At 36.6% G+C, this 17,528-nt stretch overlaps 1 protein-coding gene across 4 annotated transcripts in view; it reads left to right on the top strand.

Moving 5' to 3' along the window:
- Positions 1–17,528, top strand: part of PLCB4 (phospholipase C, beta 4) — an 88,106-nt gene that overhangs the window by 41,992 nt on the left and 28,586 nt on the right. For all 4 annotated transcript variants that reach the window (XM_010007137.1, XM_010007129.1, XM_010007144.1 and 1 more), the window contains 9 exons: positions 952–1,093; positions 1,731–1,815; positions 2,033–2,157; positions 3,118–3,169; positions 5,049–5,151; positions 6,947–7,111; positions 9,737–9,941; positions 14,553–14,641; positions 15,076–15,226. In XM_010007137.1, the coding sequence (XP_010005439.1) occupies positions 952–1,093; positions 1,731–1,815; positions 2,033–2,157; positions 3,118–3,169; positions 5,049–5,151; positions 6,947–7,111; positions 9,737–9,941; positions 14,553–14,641; positions 15,076–15,226 (1,117 nt within the window). The remainder of the gene's footprint in view (positions 1–951; positions 1,094–1,730; positions 1,816–2,032; positions 2,158–3,117; positions 3,170–5,048; positions 5,152–6,946; positions 7,112–9,736; positions 9,942–14,552; positions 14,642–15,075; positions 15,227–17,528) is intronic.

Genomic DNA, 17,528 nt, shown 5'->3' on the forward strand with positions numbered 1-17,528 from the left:
ATACTTAGGACTTCCCTGCAGAACTTCACTGTCAGCCTCTACAGTAAGTTAGATTTTTTTTTTTTGGGTAACTGTTTCACTGGTAGGAGAACAAACAAAAATGTTTGTGAGGAAAAATGCCATGAATGAGAAGCCTTGGGGAATTTTCTTAGATAGACAGAGGTCTGTCTTATTCTTTCCTTTCTTTCAGGGAAAAGAACGTCTTTCAAACTAGTTTAGGGGAAGGAGAAAGTTGGACAAGTAGAGCCACATGCGAAGCGCTTCCTATTGTGGTTTTCTAGCAGATGAGATAATTGTAGAAGACTTCTGAAGTTCTGTTATAAATGTAGTGCACCTTTGTGTGACTGTTGGATTCAGATTTTTATAATTTTAAGTGACATAGGATATGAGTTCTGTCTCTCTTGTTGGTTTTGTGACATCTGCTTGTCCGAGGAAGGTTGGAATCACTATATTTTGGTCTACTTTTATTAGGATTAGTAAATGAACCTATTTGTGTTTTGATGTTGAGAAAGTTCTACTCAGTACCAAGTATACGGAGTACACCAAGTACAACCCCACCATCCTTGCCATGAGAAAATGTATATTAAATCAGAATTCTTAGGAATTCATTTGACAAATATCATTATCTCCCACCATTGTTTAGTCTGTTGTAATATTTCTCTTTTATCCCAAAGTTATCCTACTAACATCATATAATATTTGCCTGCTGATTAGGAGCTTTCTATCATCAGTCCTTTTGCATGCATCTGTAACATTGAGAGTGTTTGATGCATATATCAGTAAGAAAATAAATCTGAATTTGTCACATTAAATTCCTACTTTTATTGTATTAATTTGCACTTTCTTTAACTTTCTGCAGATTTGGTTATAATTTTGTATCATATTTGAAAATTCCAACGATAATGTTTGTTCACACACGAATAGTGATTATTCTTTTTAATGTGTTTTCAGGGTTTAGTAACTGTGGAAGATGAACAAGCATGGATGGCATCTTACAAATATGTAGGTGCCACAACCAATATACATCCATATTTATCAACAATGGTCAACTATGCTCAACCTGTAAAATTTCAAGGTTTCGATGTAGCAGAAGGTAACATAAAAGGTTGAATGAAATAAAAGTATTTGTCTGCTTATTCTAGGTACTTTTTAAATCTCTACAATTCCTGAGTTTAGAAACTGAGTAAGGCACAATTTAATTATGTTCATCAGTAGATTTTTAGATCTCTGTCTGTAGATCTCTCAAATGTAAAGTTAGCATGTTATTCCATTGGTCATCCACACGGAGTCACTAAATTACTGGGAGAATAGGAAGTCGTTGCGGTTGAGAGTATTCTATAGGCCTTTCCAACTAAACAGCCTTTTTTAGTTCATCTTTCTGTGAAGTAAGGTGGGCATGATTGTCACAGTGATCAGCAGTTAACTGGTGTTTTTGTTTTACACACTAGACTATCGTGTCATTTTGCCTTAAGTAGCCACACAGCACAGGCCCTGAATAACGATTTTGTTGTAATCAAAAAGAGTTTTGTTGACTTCCCAATAAGTGAAAGAAAATGGGAAGTCAGTATTATTATGAAATTTCTCTTCAGTTTAATTTGGTTCTATGAGTTACAAAGACTGGGGAAACAGACCAGAATGTGCTATATCCTGATACTACATAAAGGCCATGATTTTGAATTGTAATTGATCGTTAGAGAAGTGGTTTTAAATGCCATGTCTTTTATTTCTAGAGCGCAATATTCATCATAATATGTCCTCTTTCAATGAATCAGTCGGACTAGGATATTTGAAGACCCATGCCATTGAGTTTGTGAAGTATCCTTTCACCTCCTTATAACGCTTATCTACTAGTGCTACATATAAACAAGTGTACCTTTCTAGATTTACAGTGTTTCTTGTCTTTAAAGGAAAATGAAAAGTGGCTCATAGAAAGAGGAATAGTAAGATTAATGTATGAAAAATTTGAAGATACCAGGATATGACCATACATTTCTGTGATATTTTCTTTCATTTTCCTTGATGAATGATACAGTTATAATAAACGACAAATGAGTCGGATATACCCAAAGGGAGGCCGAGTGGATTCCAGTAATTACATGCCTCAAATTTTCTGGAACGCTGGCTGCCAGATGGTCTCACTGAACTATCAGACCCCAGGTAGACAACAACGACCAGTGAACCTCAATCCTAAAGAATGGCCTGGGCAGTAATTCTCAAACAGATGCCATGGATTTGCTTCTGGCATTTTTGGAGGAAATAGACATATGGCTAAATAAAATGGTGGGGTGGAATTACGGAAGCGTAAGAAAAGGAGCAATAAAAAAGTCCTACATAGAAGGAAAATTCAGTGCCCGTTCATGGAAAAATAATAGAGTATTGTAACTTCTCACATAAATTACAATGTTTTACTAATAAAAAGTATTAATTACAGGGAGATTATTTTTTCACAACACACAGCTTTTGCACAGTTGGGTGCATGTCTCCAGAGTAAAGATGAAGGAGCATATGAATTAAGACGGTAAAAAGTAATGACTACGTGTCAAATGCATTTCTAGACCAGTTATAAGAGTTGTGTTCAGCATCAGACAATGGGGTCTGAGATCCCAGCTGAGAGAATGATGCCAGGGAGTCTAAATGCCTCTCCATAGACTAAACTGAAAAGAGATGTATTGTTTCTGTTCAGTAAAGGTGTTCAGTAAAGGTGTATAACTAATAGAGTAGGATTTTTATGTTGTTTTGTGGTTTGTTTGTTTTTTTTTAATTAATCTAGTAATGTGTTCAGGCATATATATACCAAATCCCATTCCAGGTGCTTAACAAGACCACAGTTTGATGCTTCTCTGCCTACTGGTTGCGTTTTAATTCAAAGAGAACCTGTTTTCTAAGCACAGCATAGACTTCAGCTTGGTTGACAGAGTTGTCACTGCTGTGAAGAAATCTCAAGTTTTCCTATTGCTTTAGTTTGTTTCTTAGATGTGTGCATTTTATATGCATTAAATTAAATTTTCATTTAAACTGCTTATTCTGGACAATGTCTTTTTTTGTAATAAAAAGGATTGTTCATGATCTGTATTATTCAGAAAGAAAGGCAGTAGTAATTATTTTCTATCTTGGCAGATTTAGCAATGCAGTTGAATCAAGGGAAATTTGAATATAATGGATCGTGCGGGTGAGTGATGGGATTTAAACTGTTGTCAGTGTGTATCAGAATCCTTACGATGGTTTTAATAACATTTTGTTGCTATTAATTATGTGTTACAAAAGAAAAATAGGGTACTAGGTGAAGAGTAGAGATTAGTATAATTCAGGGAGAATTATTCCCTGCATGGAGGTATTGTGATGAGTATCTGTTTTAATTATGCCTAGTTTTTAAAGATGAGATAGAAGACACTTTTTGTGCAAATTATGAAGATCATGAATACCATACACAGTTACTGAAATACATCTTCAGTCTCTGTTCTCTATCTTTGAAAATATGCCTCAGAATGGAGATTCATTGCATAGTTCACAGAATTGCCACATTTACTTAGACAGGTTGAGTCTTAATACATAAGAAACGTTTTTTTAATCTGTGTACTTTAGTTGCAGAGCAGATTTCACAGGGAATACTGAAGTATTTAATATATTTTAAGTTTTTGCTAATGACTTTTGCAGGAAAAAAGATCCTCAAGTGATGTTGATAGATTTTTCTCAAATGCTGAGTTTATACCTTATTAGGATAGGCTGATCATTAACATCAAGAGAAAGGTATTGCAGTAACACAGTGGAATATTTTTGTATGAATTACAAATGTGGTGCTGTCTCAGTCACAGAAAACATGCAGGACAATGAAAATAAAAAATTACATTTCCTTCTGTCTGTACTCATTTTTTTCTGATTTAAGGTTTTTATGCTGGTGAAACAAGATTGAGTCTCTCTCCACCTTCAGCATTTTTATTTCAGCAGGCCTGAAACAGAGGCTAAGGTTGTTTCTGATAGTTCCCTTCTGCCCATACCTACGTTAAATTAAAAAAGTATTATGAAATCACACATATTTATAATGTAAGAAAAACAGGGAATATTACTTTCCTAAGCAGAAGTACTGTTATGAAAAAAAAAAAAAAAAAAAAAGGGAGAAAATATGGACATTATTTCCATTGGATTTTTTCCCGCATTTTTTAATTATTTCTGAGTTTTCTGTACGTCTTTATAACATTATGTACTAGTGATTCACTATAGAGACTAAGGGAGGTTAAAAAATAATCTAGCATCTGTTATCTGTCAGGGCTGCAGAATTAACAAGATGACTCCACTTACAAATTTCTTTCTACTAATGGAAGAGACCCCCTGTCATGTATAGCACAGTATTTCTGTGATCAACTGCTGTTTCATTTTGATGGCAGAATCTTTGGGTTTTGATTCATCAGAGCACGTATTGGCCTCATTGGTATGTTGATCGAGTGTATAGTCCTCAGGGATGTATTGTAAGTGTTATTATAGTAGTGCCTTTCATGCTACTATAATTAACAAGCTGTCAGTATTGACATTATCAGCCATTTCCCCCAAAGTTCTATTACCAAGATGGAAAAACTTAGCTTCCAGCTGAAATTTGTTGTTTGAGTCTTGACTCTATGGAACTGCTTCATTAAAAAAAAATAAAATTTAATGTGTCCTGTGTATCTCTCCAAAGTGTTAAAGAATTAAAACAAATGAGAGCAACTAGTTTTTATTATATGATAACTTAATGATTTTTTAAGTTTTTAAAGTATTTTGAAATGTCCTTGATTATATAATTTTGATTTTATTCTTGAAATCCAGAATTTATTTCATCTCTCAGTAGGTGGTAATTCAAAATTCAGATTAACATTTATCTGTGTTCTAGCCAAGCGTAACATTTCCTTTTACTTCCTTACATGTGCAGGTAGAATGCAAGTCTGTATTTTACAGTGCTGAAGGAGAGGTCATTGTTTAAAGCTAGAAATATCCATTTTATTTGTATTTCATAAAGTTTTATTTTCCACACAAAATAATTTTCTTCTTCTGTTTTTTTTGTTTTTTTTTAAAATAAGGTATCTACTTAAACCAGATTTCATGCGAAGACCAGATCGAACGTTTGACCCTTTCTCTGAAACTCCTGTAGATGGTGTAATTGCTGCAACATGTTCTGTACAGGTAAAACAGCAATAGACAATCTTCTGTAATTTTATCACATCCAAAATTGCATTTAAACATCAACAGAAATAGGATATCTTTAGAAAACATGTTGGGATTTCGTAGATATCCTAATTGTTTCTCTGTTGTTGTTGTTTTTTACTGCTGGCTAAGACATCTATGTTTACTTGACCTGAGTGGAACATAGAATAATGTAATTCAGAAAAAAACCGTAATTCATAGAATTAGAAATGGTTTGTTATTATACATTATCACTGAATTTTAAAACCCCTTATGCTCTTTTTGAATTACATCAGCCCACACAAATAATTTCTGTGGACAGTATGAAGTTATGCAAACATCACTTGTCACCACAAAGCAAGGAGGAATATAGGCACACATGACAGGATCTTTTCAATATAAGTAGAGAAAAATGGTTCCTGTGTTAAAGGTATTACTTTGGAATTATCTGTGAGTGACCAAGTCCATAAAACTTCTGTTGCAGTTCTAAATCATCGTTAGGTACCATGTTTTGGAAGGAGAGCTGACAATTGTGAAACCTGTTTTATGACTTAACACTTTACTCTCCTTGCTCAAATACCCAACATGCAGCTTAATAAGACTTAAACTTTCAGTTACCCTTTTCTATGTGCAGCATGGAAATTTCAAACCCTCTCCAACCAAGGGTTCATTGTTTGTACTAGACATTTAACTTAGTTTCATTTACACCCCCAGAAGAACAAGAACTTTTTATTAATGTTGTTTTTCTTTAATCTTAATAACAGTACAATCCCTCCAAGAGTAAAGAGGGATCTGGTGGTAAGAACGTAAGTTTTAAGCATCACAAGAGATAGTTCTTAGATAGTGTATTTTGCACTTGCACTTCTTGTGTGACTAAAACCAGTATAAAATTGCATATCAATTATGTTAATAAGGAGTTGAGTGGACTGAAGCCAGTGATGGCAGAGGGGGTATCCTCAGCCACATTACTTCTCAGATTTGTTATCCAGAGTATTCTCTGGAAGAATGTGAGATCATGAAACGGGCATGAAATGAGCTTAGGTCTCTGAAAACATGTTTCAGGTTTTTTTCTTCCCTTGTTGATCACAGTAATGAAAATATTGGCTGTATTTTTAAATAGTAGATCATCTTGGTGGAGTAAAGGTTTTCCCTGAAGTAATCACCTGCTGTGGCTAGACTAATCTTGGACTAAAATTGCAACAAGTCTTCCTGTACATAACATAACCATCTAGAGGAGTTGTGGGGTTTTTTTGTTTTTTTTTACTTTTTAATCATCCTGCCATCCAGACACATAATACGGAATTAGACTGGTGTATGATTAGTTTGAAACCTTTACCAAAGTGGAAGCAGAGCAATAGCTTCCTTTCACCTCTTTGTAGTCAAGACATACGACAGATGGCAGTGCTTCTGAACAGAAAGTTTAAAGTTGCAGAATAGCAGTGCCTCATCAGGTTGCTTCGTTCAGTGTCCTTCAGTAACAAAGTGAACACATCACTGAGACCTCAACTAATTGAGCTGACTGACTTACAACTGTTAATACCATAGCACAATGAGCACAGTCATTTCAAATTAAGGATATATTTAAGGTCTTATTGCAAAAGCATTTCCAAAGCAATACAAATGAGCAATGCAAATTTAGAACTAACGATACCATTTTAATGAGATATAAATATATCTGTTCTGTATGAAGCATTTTTCAGGCTGCTCTCAATAGAAAAATACCGATATGTGCAGTATTCATAAAAAGCTGTGTATTTGTATTGCTCTTCCTCACTGCCATGTCACTGTGTTGCAGGTAATATCTGGTCAGTTCTTATCAGACAAAAAAATTGGTACGTATGTAGAAGTGGATATGTATGGTTTACCCACGGACACGATACGTAAAGAGTTTCGGACACGCATGGTGATGAACAATGGTCTGAACCCTGTTTACAATGAAGAATCATTTGTATTTCGAAAGGTAGGATATTTGGAAAGCACAGTTTGTGGTTGCCTTCCCTTTTGCATATGAGCATCCTTGCTCACTTGATCCTGCCTGCCTCAGTCTGACTGCTCACATGAATAAATACTGCTCCCATGAAAAAGGGTTTGTAGGATTCCTGTTTACTATGGTAAACAATCTGAAGCTGAAATAAGCTTTCGAGAGCTTGTTAGTGTTTTGGTTTGGTTTCTTTTTGTTTTGCTTTGGTTTATTTTTGTGACTGATAACCTCTGTAGCTATCACATGATTTTTTTTTTTGTTTGTTTGTTTCTGTTTGGCTTTTCCTTCCCCTTTGCTTCCTCCTCCCACTGGGAGGTAGCCACCTCCTCCGTGGGCATGCCAGTGTTCAAGGTATGCAGTCTGCTCAGAATGAGCCCCCGCTGGTGGACACCATCATTCCTTGGAGATTTCTTCCCTGCCCTGGCAGTGGCTGCTATCTTGCACTGTTCCTTCAGCCCAGAGGGCAGGTGAGATGCTGCATCCAAAGCTAAAGTCAATGTTATTACATGGAAAAGTTGGAAGGGTGCTGTGTTCCTCAGACGTGTTGCCAGCTCCCTCCTTCAGTAGTCCATGTGCATCATGTACCTTTTTCTTTATTATTTTCTTTTAATAACAAAAGAAAAACAATTTTTTTTTCTTGGTATGGGGGATTTAAAGAGAGAGATCAATCATCTGTGTTCAGTTTTTATCTCTCAGTCTTTATAGATATGATACACACTTTTTTTTTCTTTTTTTTTTTCTGTTGACTGGAATTTCATCCAGACTACATGTGTCAGCAGTGCTGTCTTTGACATCTGTTTTGCTTACACCTGTTTTGTTGTCATGCAAAATTGTTGCTCTTTTATTCCAAAGTGACTGACTTTGCCAAATGGTGATATAACGCTTCACAATGGGATATATTACACACATAATCTGTTTTATTAATAGTACAACCAGTTTTTAATAGAATTACAGTTAATGCAAGAGGTTTTCCTGGATTTGTATATATTCTGGAATGAATGTGACTTCAAGGGCTTTTCTCTGTATATGAGGAAGCACAAGGAAGATGCTTAGGTACAACAACAGGCAAGCAAGCTGTCCATGGCTTGCTGCTCATATGGCCAGCATTTGCTGCATTCTTATTTATTAAATCAGAAGTCCCATAAATGACAGGGTGCACACAGCTTCGGTCTAAAAGGTGGTACCTGTGTATCATGGCATGGGTACAGTGGTTGAGGCCAGTGCTCCAATGAATTATTACACAGTTGTACATTCTCTTTAATATCTCATACTGTAAGTCAACCAAGGTCCTTATCATATCAGGCTTAGCATTGTAATCAAGTCATATATATTGATGAGTAAGCAGATTAATGACATAAACACTGCAGGAGCAATCCCTCTAGTTGGAGGAAATCATTGTGTGTGGTGCATAGTGCTAGAATGTCAAGAGGGTGAAAGTGCCTACCAAGATACCATAGAACAAATTAATGGAGGGAGAATTATAAACTTCTTGGTCTCTGTTCCTGCTCCCTAGCAAATCTGGATCTGAGCACATCAGGTAGTTAAAGATGTGCTGATTTGTGGCCTGTAGAGGAGAGATCTTACCTGCCCTATTTGGGTTACAGTATTCTCTTCAATCTGATGGTTAACCTGACACATTGCTCTCAGGTAGTGTGTTTGATTGTTCTTCTGTCATGTTTTCTTGTTTTTATTTTAATTAAAATAAAGCTTTAGCCATTCTAACCCAAGTTCTGTGTTGTCACTCTGTTGTGTGAGGGGGAGGATGGGATGAGTGCTGGTGGTAACCTGTGCTGGGAGTGTTCAGTTACAAACAAGTAGAGCAGCATATCAGTGAACGGCTTTGGTGGTTTCGGAAACTAAAATCTTACTTTATTTTGTGCCCCCCAACAGTGGAAATGTGGGAGGAAAGTCCAAGTGAGAAAGTAGAAGCAGTTTTACTGAGTTTTTTCCTTTTGTCCTTTAAGCATCGATGAGTAGAGGCAGGTAGAGAAGTAATGGGAAGACTTTCCCAAGCTGGCAGAGAGGGCGCACCTCTCAGGTTAGGCTGTCTCTTTCTCCCTGTGCTGTGCACGTGGGCAGCACCTTTGTTCAGGGAAGAGGGTATTTTTTGCTTATTGTTTTGGTCAGTCCAGATGGGGGCTGACAGCTGCAGCTAGCTGGCAGCATCCCTGCCCACCATGTGTACCATCTACCCTCTGCTCTTTCTGTTCCTCACTGCCTTTCTTGATGTATCCCAAAACCCATCTTTCTGTCATAGTTCCTCCTGATTCAGCACTGCCTACCTTTCAATTGTCACTGTATCTGTCACTTCCCAGGCAGTACTTACCTGCCTTACCCATGTCACTAGTTTTCAACAATGAAAAAGAAATCTGCAAAATATTTAGTTAGTGTAAGTCTAAGTTTCAGGATTTGAAGGGTGAATTTAGGATTTAGGGTGAAAAAAGCTCTTCTAGGAAAGATTAATCTTAAAGTGTGCAGTTTGTAGGGAACGTTATCTTATGGTGATGATAGCCGGTTTCTGTGAGTGAATGGTTCTAACCCGGGAGGAGGAGAGGGTGCTATTGCATTCGAGTAATTGATTTTCTTCATTTTATGACTTCCCAGGTTATTCTTCCTGATCTTGCTGTCCTGCGAATAGCAGTGTATGATGACAATAATAAGTTGATTGGTCAAAGGATCCTGCCTCTGGATGGTCTGCAAGCAGGTTACAGACACATTTCCCTTCGGAATGAGGGCAATAAACCACTCTCTCTTCCAACGGTTTTCTGCAACATTGTGCTTAAAACATATGTGCCTGATGGTTTTGGAGGTGAGCTAAACCTGGTTCTCAGTTTGCTTGTAGGTCTTGAGTGTTGGTGTGGAACTGGCAGGGGTTGTCTAGGGAGGTTGTGGATGCCCCATCCCTGGAAGTGTTCAAGGCCAGGTTGGACGGGACTTTTAGCAACCCTATTTAGTGGGAGGTGTCCCTGCCCATGCAGGAGGGTTGGAACCAGATGATCTTTAAGATCCCTTCCAACCCAAACATTCTGTGATTCTGTGAATTTGAATTTTTTAATTACATTTTTTTGTGACATAAGTATTTCTAAGGTTTTATTTTAGCTACATTGTTTGGCCTCTAGGTGTAAACACTTGCTGCAGAATTTATGTGTGTTTTCAATCAAAATTACTTTTGTATTGTTAAGAATATTGGCATATTGTTAAAAATGTGGAAGAAGTTAGCATCCAAAACCTTTCTGCATTTTTCTCTCCCAATTTTATGTGGTTTTGGTATGTTTTTATTATTTTGGGGTTTTCAGGGAAGTTGTTTGTAATGTGGGCCATTTCCATGATCGGGTTGGCAGGGCAATAGTAATTTATTCTGAGTGGTGGCAAATTGCCAAATGTGGATAGGAAGAAACAGCTGAGAATAATCATTGCACCACTTAAATCAGTGTAATGTGTAAGTTCACCCTGAGGGTGTACCTCTGGGAAATGTTTTCTTCACTGCAGAAGAAATTCACTCATATATTAGACAATACATAAACCATTTAAAACTCTAAAATAGGAATTGGGTTAAGTGTTAGTGCCCTGACTCTGCAGCAAAATGAAATTCAACTTATAGTTGATTGGTGAAACATTAATAAAAATATTTGGTCTTCGCAAAAAATAATTTCAAACCTGATGCCTTTGAACAGAATTACAACTTCTCTGACTGTAATTTCCATAGTACAAACTGGAGAAAGAGAAAACTTTCCTAAATCTTAGATAATGTATCTTCAAGACTCAGTTTGGTGGTATTTATCCATACTGAAAAAAAAATAAACAGGCCTAGGCTTCAGCAACAATATACTGTGGAAAAACTTAAGCATTTGCAGAAGCATTGGTGTTGTTCATATTTAAAATCCTGATTGCTGGCAAGTCAGATACAGTTTTTGTCACAGCACTAACATGCACCATGTTTCATCTGCTGTATTTAACTTCAGGGACTTTGTCTCAAGGCAAATGTAAGTTTCTGCTTAAGCTTGAGATTCTTGAGGCATTAATTGAACCGTGAATCTAAGGGACACATTTCAGCATGTGCTTTAATTCTTTATTGCATTATTCTTAAGTTTTTTACTATAAGTGACTCAGTTAAAATATTACTTATTTATTTTTAACTAGAGGCATACTTCTGATTTGGGATTGATGTTTTTCTGAATGATAGTCCACTTTCTCTGACAGTAGAATTTAAACTTAGCTCAAACTGCTGAGTGCACTGGACAGATAGACAGAAAATACTTTTTATTTTCTTTTTTAAACTACAGTATATAAATTGAGAACTGAAAGACTTGTTTTTCAAAGAGAACTTGAACACCAGTTTAGAATTTGCAAATTGTGTGCAGTTCAGTACTGTTTGATCTACTGCATCGTCAGCATTGGTAGAGATGGTTTATCTGATAGAGGTGAGGAGCTAGAAAAACATTACTACCCCTAAGTAACAGTATCATTACAGAAAATGCTACTACAATGAGAGAACTCTGTTGTCATAGTTTACTGCCAGTGTTGGGAAAAACAGACTCCATATTAACATGAAATAAATGAGCTCAATTATTAGTTCTCTCCCTTCCCAGATAGTTTTGATGTGTCTCCTATATCTTTGATGTAGAAAAACAGAATGATGAGCAACTGGGGAATAGCTTTTGACACTCAGGTGGAATCATTAGTATTCTCTTGGCATGTGTTTTTAAATTACTTACCATCTGCAATGAACCTCTCACAGTTTTATGAGCTATCATTAGGATCTCTGTGGTTGCTTTAGCAAACTTGTGGGAAGGTATAGCTCAGTTCAATAGCTGTGTATAGGTATAGCTCAATTGTAACTTGTATGAGTAAGATTTAAAAACTTGCACTGAATAATAACCAGAATGAGTGATGCGTTGTAGGTCTGAAAAGATGCATTATTTTATTTTTCATATAACTTAGTAAATTCTTATAGTTCATTTGCATCAGCCAGTCTGCCCCAAATACAACACAATACTGGCACAAATTAATGCAAATGAAATCACATTCTCCAAAGAGTAACTTCTATTACAGAAGTCTGTACGTAAGTAAGCGTGGCTACTTAGGTTAGTGGTTCAAGTCCTAAGTAATGTACTTGTCCGGTGATTTTCCTCATTTTATATTTAATTGCAGTTATTCTACTAAATGCTATTCTTCACTCCCACCTTACCTCACTGGGGAGAAAGAAAAACGTAAGCAGAGGACAAATAACAATGTGTGAAGCAATGATGAGTCACATCCCCCTTGTAGAACTGCTGAGCCTTTGGTGATGTGCCTGTATGGTTAGTAATGCAGTTTACAAAGGTCTCACTCTCCCAAATATGTTAGTAATTTTTAGCTTGAAGCTCATGATAATTAAGTTCCATTTTCAAATGACACATCACATTAGCAGGGTAGTCCTGGATTGTCATTGATGAGAGCATGCCAAGGACAAAAAGACATGCTTCTGTGCACCTTCCTCACTGCACTAAGGGTCTTGAATTAGTATTAGGAATAAATTCTTTGCTGTCAGGGTGATGAAAAACTGGAACAGGTTTTCCAGAGAAGCTCTAGATGTCCCTCCCATGGAAGTGTTCAAGACCAGTTTGGATGGGGCTTGTAGCAACCTGGTCTAGTGGAAAGTGTCCCTGCCCATGCGGGAGGGGTTAGAACTAGATGAGCTTTAAGGTCCCTTCCAACCCAAGCTATTCTGTGGTTCTACGTTGGCCACCTCTGCTCTGTACAGTAAGAAAAGCTTAGGCACCCAAGTAAGTTTTCTGACAGAAAATAAATTCTGCATGTTTTTGTGTATATTAAGTAAGTTTCAGAATACATCATTGAGTCACAACAGAGACAACCTATTTGTGTAGATAAAGAGAGCTGACAAGGGTAATGCTATGTATTTAATACAACTTTTTTTTTTTTCAAAATGGGAGCTCAGCCTGTGGTTTTTTGTGGGAAATGCCCTCAGTGACTTTGGAGGAACATTTCATAGGACATCATAAGTTGGAAAGGACATTATATAGTCCAGCCTCTAGTTTGCACAAGGAGGATAGCAAGTTTCTTTCCAAAACTTTGATGGGATGGATATTTTTACAGACCTGGTCAGAGGACCAGATTCTTTGTCTTGCATCATTGTAACCTGACATGGAAAACGACTGAAGAGATTACATGAAATGTGGGCCAAATTCAAGTGATGATGAAAACTGTGAGTGTCAGGACGGTCATTATAGAAAAAATGGCCTATTATGCTAGTAAGACCATCTAGAATATAAGGGTACAAAAGCATTTATCTGTTACTCATAAGCAGCCGAAAATAGGGCTTTGTGGTATTCTGCAAAGAAACAGCTTCCTTATAAGTGAGGGCCTGTCTGTGGCCTTCCTAACAATCTTGACAAAAAAAACCTCAGTCAATTATATTACAATATTTTGGAGTGAATTAGAGGTCAGTCAGGTGCAGTGTTCAAACTTCCTTTCTTAAGTTCCTGCTCTGACAAGGAAGACTACTCACTGCAACCATTGACTTTTTTACCCATAATACGGAAGTTACAGTTTCAGAGGGATCATCAGAACCTATCACTGCAGCTCTCTCTGAATGCATTATTATTGTAGGCACTGAATCAGTTTAATTTGTTAAATAGTTTTGTGCTGTGGAGGGCCTCCTGTGCCATTTGTGAATTCTTTGACTGTTGAAGTTAAGCACTGAAAGGAATTCCTCAATATAGAGGTAAAGACTCGTGTCTTTTTCTGTAAACCTGTGCTTGCACATTTATCACTGCATATGGAAAACAGATTCAATAGTCTATAGAGTATCCAGTGCTGGGTAATGCTACAGTACTGCTAGTATTACTATGTCATGTCCAAGATTCAAATATTGGTCATTATGTTCATAGAAAAGCTGTTTCACAGCCTGCCATGTTGCAGACATGGAGCATCACAAAGGCTAGTTGGGAACAGATTTTCCCCATCGCTGTGACCACCCATCTGATACTGCTCTTTATCTAGGAAATACAACAGCATTTAATTCAGCTTCCTGCAGTCTCAAGTCAGTCAGCACTCCCTAAATAACCAAGAGACAAAGTTGTTAGAGCTTTGTGGCTCAGGACATCGCATTCTGGTTTCAATTCTGGTGTCATCAACTGGAAGTAAGTTAAGGTAACTTCAATCTGACGGAGTCAGTTTTTTCCTAAATAAGGTACCTGGATTGGAATGACTCCCTTGGTGCATTATAAACTGATTCATGTTCCTAATGTGTAGGAGCCCTGTGGTGATGGGCACATTCAATGTTGCCAGTTCACTATGGATGGTTGGACTATTGTTGCAAGCCATGGCTTGTAACAAGGGTAGAATAAAGCTCTTGTAAAAGATTCATTTCTAAATACTTCTGAAGATCATAACAAGTTGATTATATTTTTTCTTACAGATATTGTGGATGCTTTATCAGATCCAAAGAAATTTTTGTCTATTACAGAAAAAAGAGCAGACCAAATGAGAGCTATGGGTATTGAAACTGTAAGTAGAACTTACTGGCAAACACAGCCCCTTGATGTTCATTTTATGTTCTTTTTTTAAAGTAAACTAGTCTTGCTCCAGTTGATAGTTGTTTATAGTTTCTCAAATATAGGCCTCTTTGTCCTACTCTGAAATACATTGGCTTATGTTAGTTAACGTGCTGAAACACCACTCACTAACTGACTTTTCACATATGAAACCAACATATCCCTTAGAAGCAGAGATTTTGGGCAATGAGGAAGAAGCCATGTTTTAGTAGATAGCCATTTAAAATAGGTTACAAATACTTCACTGAGTATAGTGTTGTTTGAAAGTATGTTGTAGCTTTCTTAACTATCTTTAAAGTAGGCAAGTTCAGAAATTTCCCATACCCTGACTTTTATACTACGGGTAAAATAACTGTTAAGTTATCACAATATGAATGTTTCTTTCAGAGTGATATAGCTGATGTACCAAATGACACGTCAAAGAATGATAAAAAAGGAAAAGCCAATAACGCCAAAGCCAACGTAACACCCCAGAGTAGCTCTGAACTTCGACCAAGTACCACTGCAGGTTTTGGATCTGGGACCGACGCCAGGAAAGGTAGGCAGACACTCCACAGTTCTGAAGTGATTCAGAAAGTCACAGAGAAGTACTCATTACTCAGTTTTAGTTTTGCAGTTCTATTAATTCTTTGCCTTTTCAGTACGTAAAGCGTTGTGTATTACGACAATGGCTGTATAAAGCCAACACAGCTTTGTTTTACTATGTGACCTTTCACAGCTGTATACCTGTTGCCAGTAGTAGTAACCTGCATTACTTTAGGAGTAGTTTACTCATGCTGGAGGAAGGCGAGCAGAAATTACTGTATTCTGGTATACTCCACAAGAACTCTTCTGCTTTTTTTTCCTCTCTCTACAAATCCCTTCACGGCACTGCAGATTTAAGTAATTAAAGGTATTTAGGATTCATTGGATTTTGTAGAGATTTCCCAACAATTAGAAACGTTTTCAATGTGTGATTTTACTTAGAATAGTGATTATGTTAATGATATGTTTATTGTAAAAAATAGCCATATCAAATGTGTTTGTAAGTGATTGTTTTTTCCTCATTATTCACTGGTCACTCTGCAAAACTATCTTATGGAGTCAAGTGGTATTATTTGTTTCTCACATATCATTACACCTAATGAAGATTAAGTGAGAAAACAAATTTGTACTGCTGAATGAAATACAATAAATATTTCTGTTAATGGGCCACCAGAATTAAAATCTGGTTTGCTCTCTTTTAATCCATTTTGGCCCAAAGGGATAGTTTGATAGGAGTGAAAAGGAGTGCTGACTGCTCTTATTCTTAAACTTAAGCAGACACAGACATAACTGAATACACACATGTGAAGGGATCTCCTGAGAAACAAGATGCCATTTGGAGTCACTTTTGGCAATAGAACAGGTTGTCTCTGACAGCTGAACTCTTTCAAGGCCAGGTAACATAGGGCTCTAAGCAACCTGATATAGTGGGACATGTCCCTGCTGGTGCAGGAGGGTTGGATCTGCATGATCTCTAAGATCCCTACCAATCCTAACCTTTCTATGATTCTATGAAAGTTCTTACCTGGTGTAAAGCCCAGATTATTTTATGCAGTGAGATGCTTTATTTTATGAGGTGCTTTCATATTTCATGTATCATCACCAAGATACAAGTATTAGTTTTACTGTGCATTATTTAAGCATGAAATTTGCTGGGATGGGCAACTAATAATTCCTAGTTGCCATGGAGTCAGGTTGGTGAACAAAGTAAATGAGTCTGACTTTTAAAAGAAATTCCTGAGGAAGTTTATTTAGAACACAGCATGCCTGATGCAGCCCTGATCTTAAACTGAAATTTCAGTAGCTATATACTCCTCTGCGAATCTTCTGCATCCTTCTTCTGCAACCATTTTTATCCATATTCTTGCATTTTAAAATAGGGCTGTTAATTTTTATATCCCAGGTAACAATGCCTATTTTGTATTACTTATCTCTGTGATCTAAGATCTGAATAATTCTGCCATTGTTACAATATACAACTCACCTTACTATTAAAAATTATATATCCAGCAAGGTAGGGTGTCTGGGGAAGGTTTTCAAATGCACAAGAATGTTGGAGGGGTTTGATCTCTCACTTTCAGTAATACGCAAGTGATTTGTGTATTGGAAAACTTCAGCCTCTATCTGTGCCTAAATCTGTTCCAGTCTCATTTACTAAACAAACATTAATACCATATAATTTAATTGAGCAGAATCTTATGAAAATAGAAAATTTATGTTCCCTAAGGAGATTGCCTACATTCCCTCCCCCCCTTTTTGTTTTTTATAGCCTCTGAATATTTTCCAGTGAAATTCACCTTTAGAGGCAGAAAGTCCTTTTCAAGGCAGGGGGAATCTTACAGTCCACAGACACTATTCAGAGCAGTTAACTAAATATATGTGCAGCATATTTATGTACAGGCAAATATTTTTGTGTAAAAATTCAGAAAAAATATACACATTACAACAGTCATGGCATTGTATTGACATTTCAACTAATGACTACATGTAGGAGGTATTAAGCAGTTGAAAAAAATGGTGTCACAAAATACATTGAATCATAAACATGAAATGAGATTGGCTTTTTTTTGCATTGCAGTTAAAGTGATCAAAACTGTTTTCATTAATCCAGATAGTAGTGTTAGTCTTCTGTGATAGATCTGCTTGTATTGAATTTTCATTAGATTTTTCACTTCTTACGGTTTTGTGTTTCTCCTCCATTTTTAATTCTCCTTTAGTCTTGGTGCATACTATAGCTTCTTTTCTTATAGCGTGGTATTAAGCAAAATTCACATTTTACCTTCATTAACATAGAGACTGCAGGTAAATTTTCACTC

This window comes from Chaetura pelagica, unplaced genomic scaffold (assembly GCF_000747805.2).
Source record: "Chaetura pelagica isolate M959 unplaced genomic scaffold, ChaPel_1.0 scaffold111, whole genome shotgun sequence".
Taxonomy (NCBI): Eukaryota; Metazoa; Chordata; class Aves; order Apodiformes; family Apodidae; genus Chaetura; species Chaetura pelagica.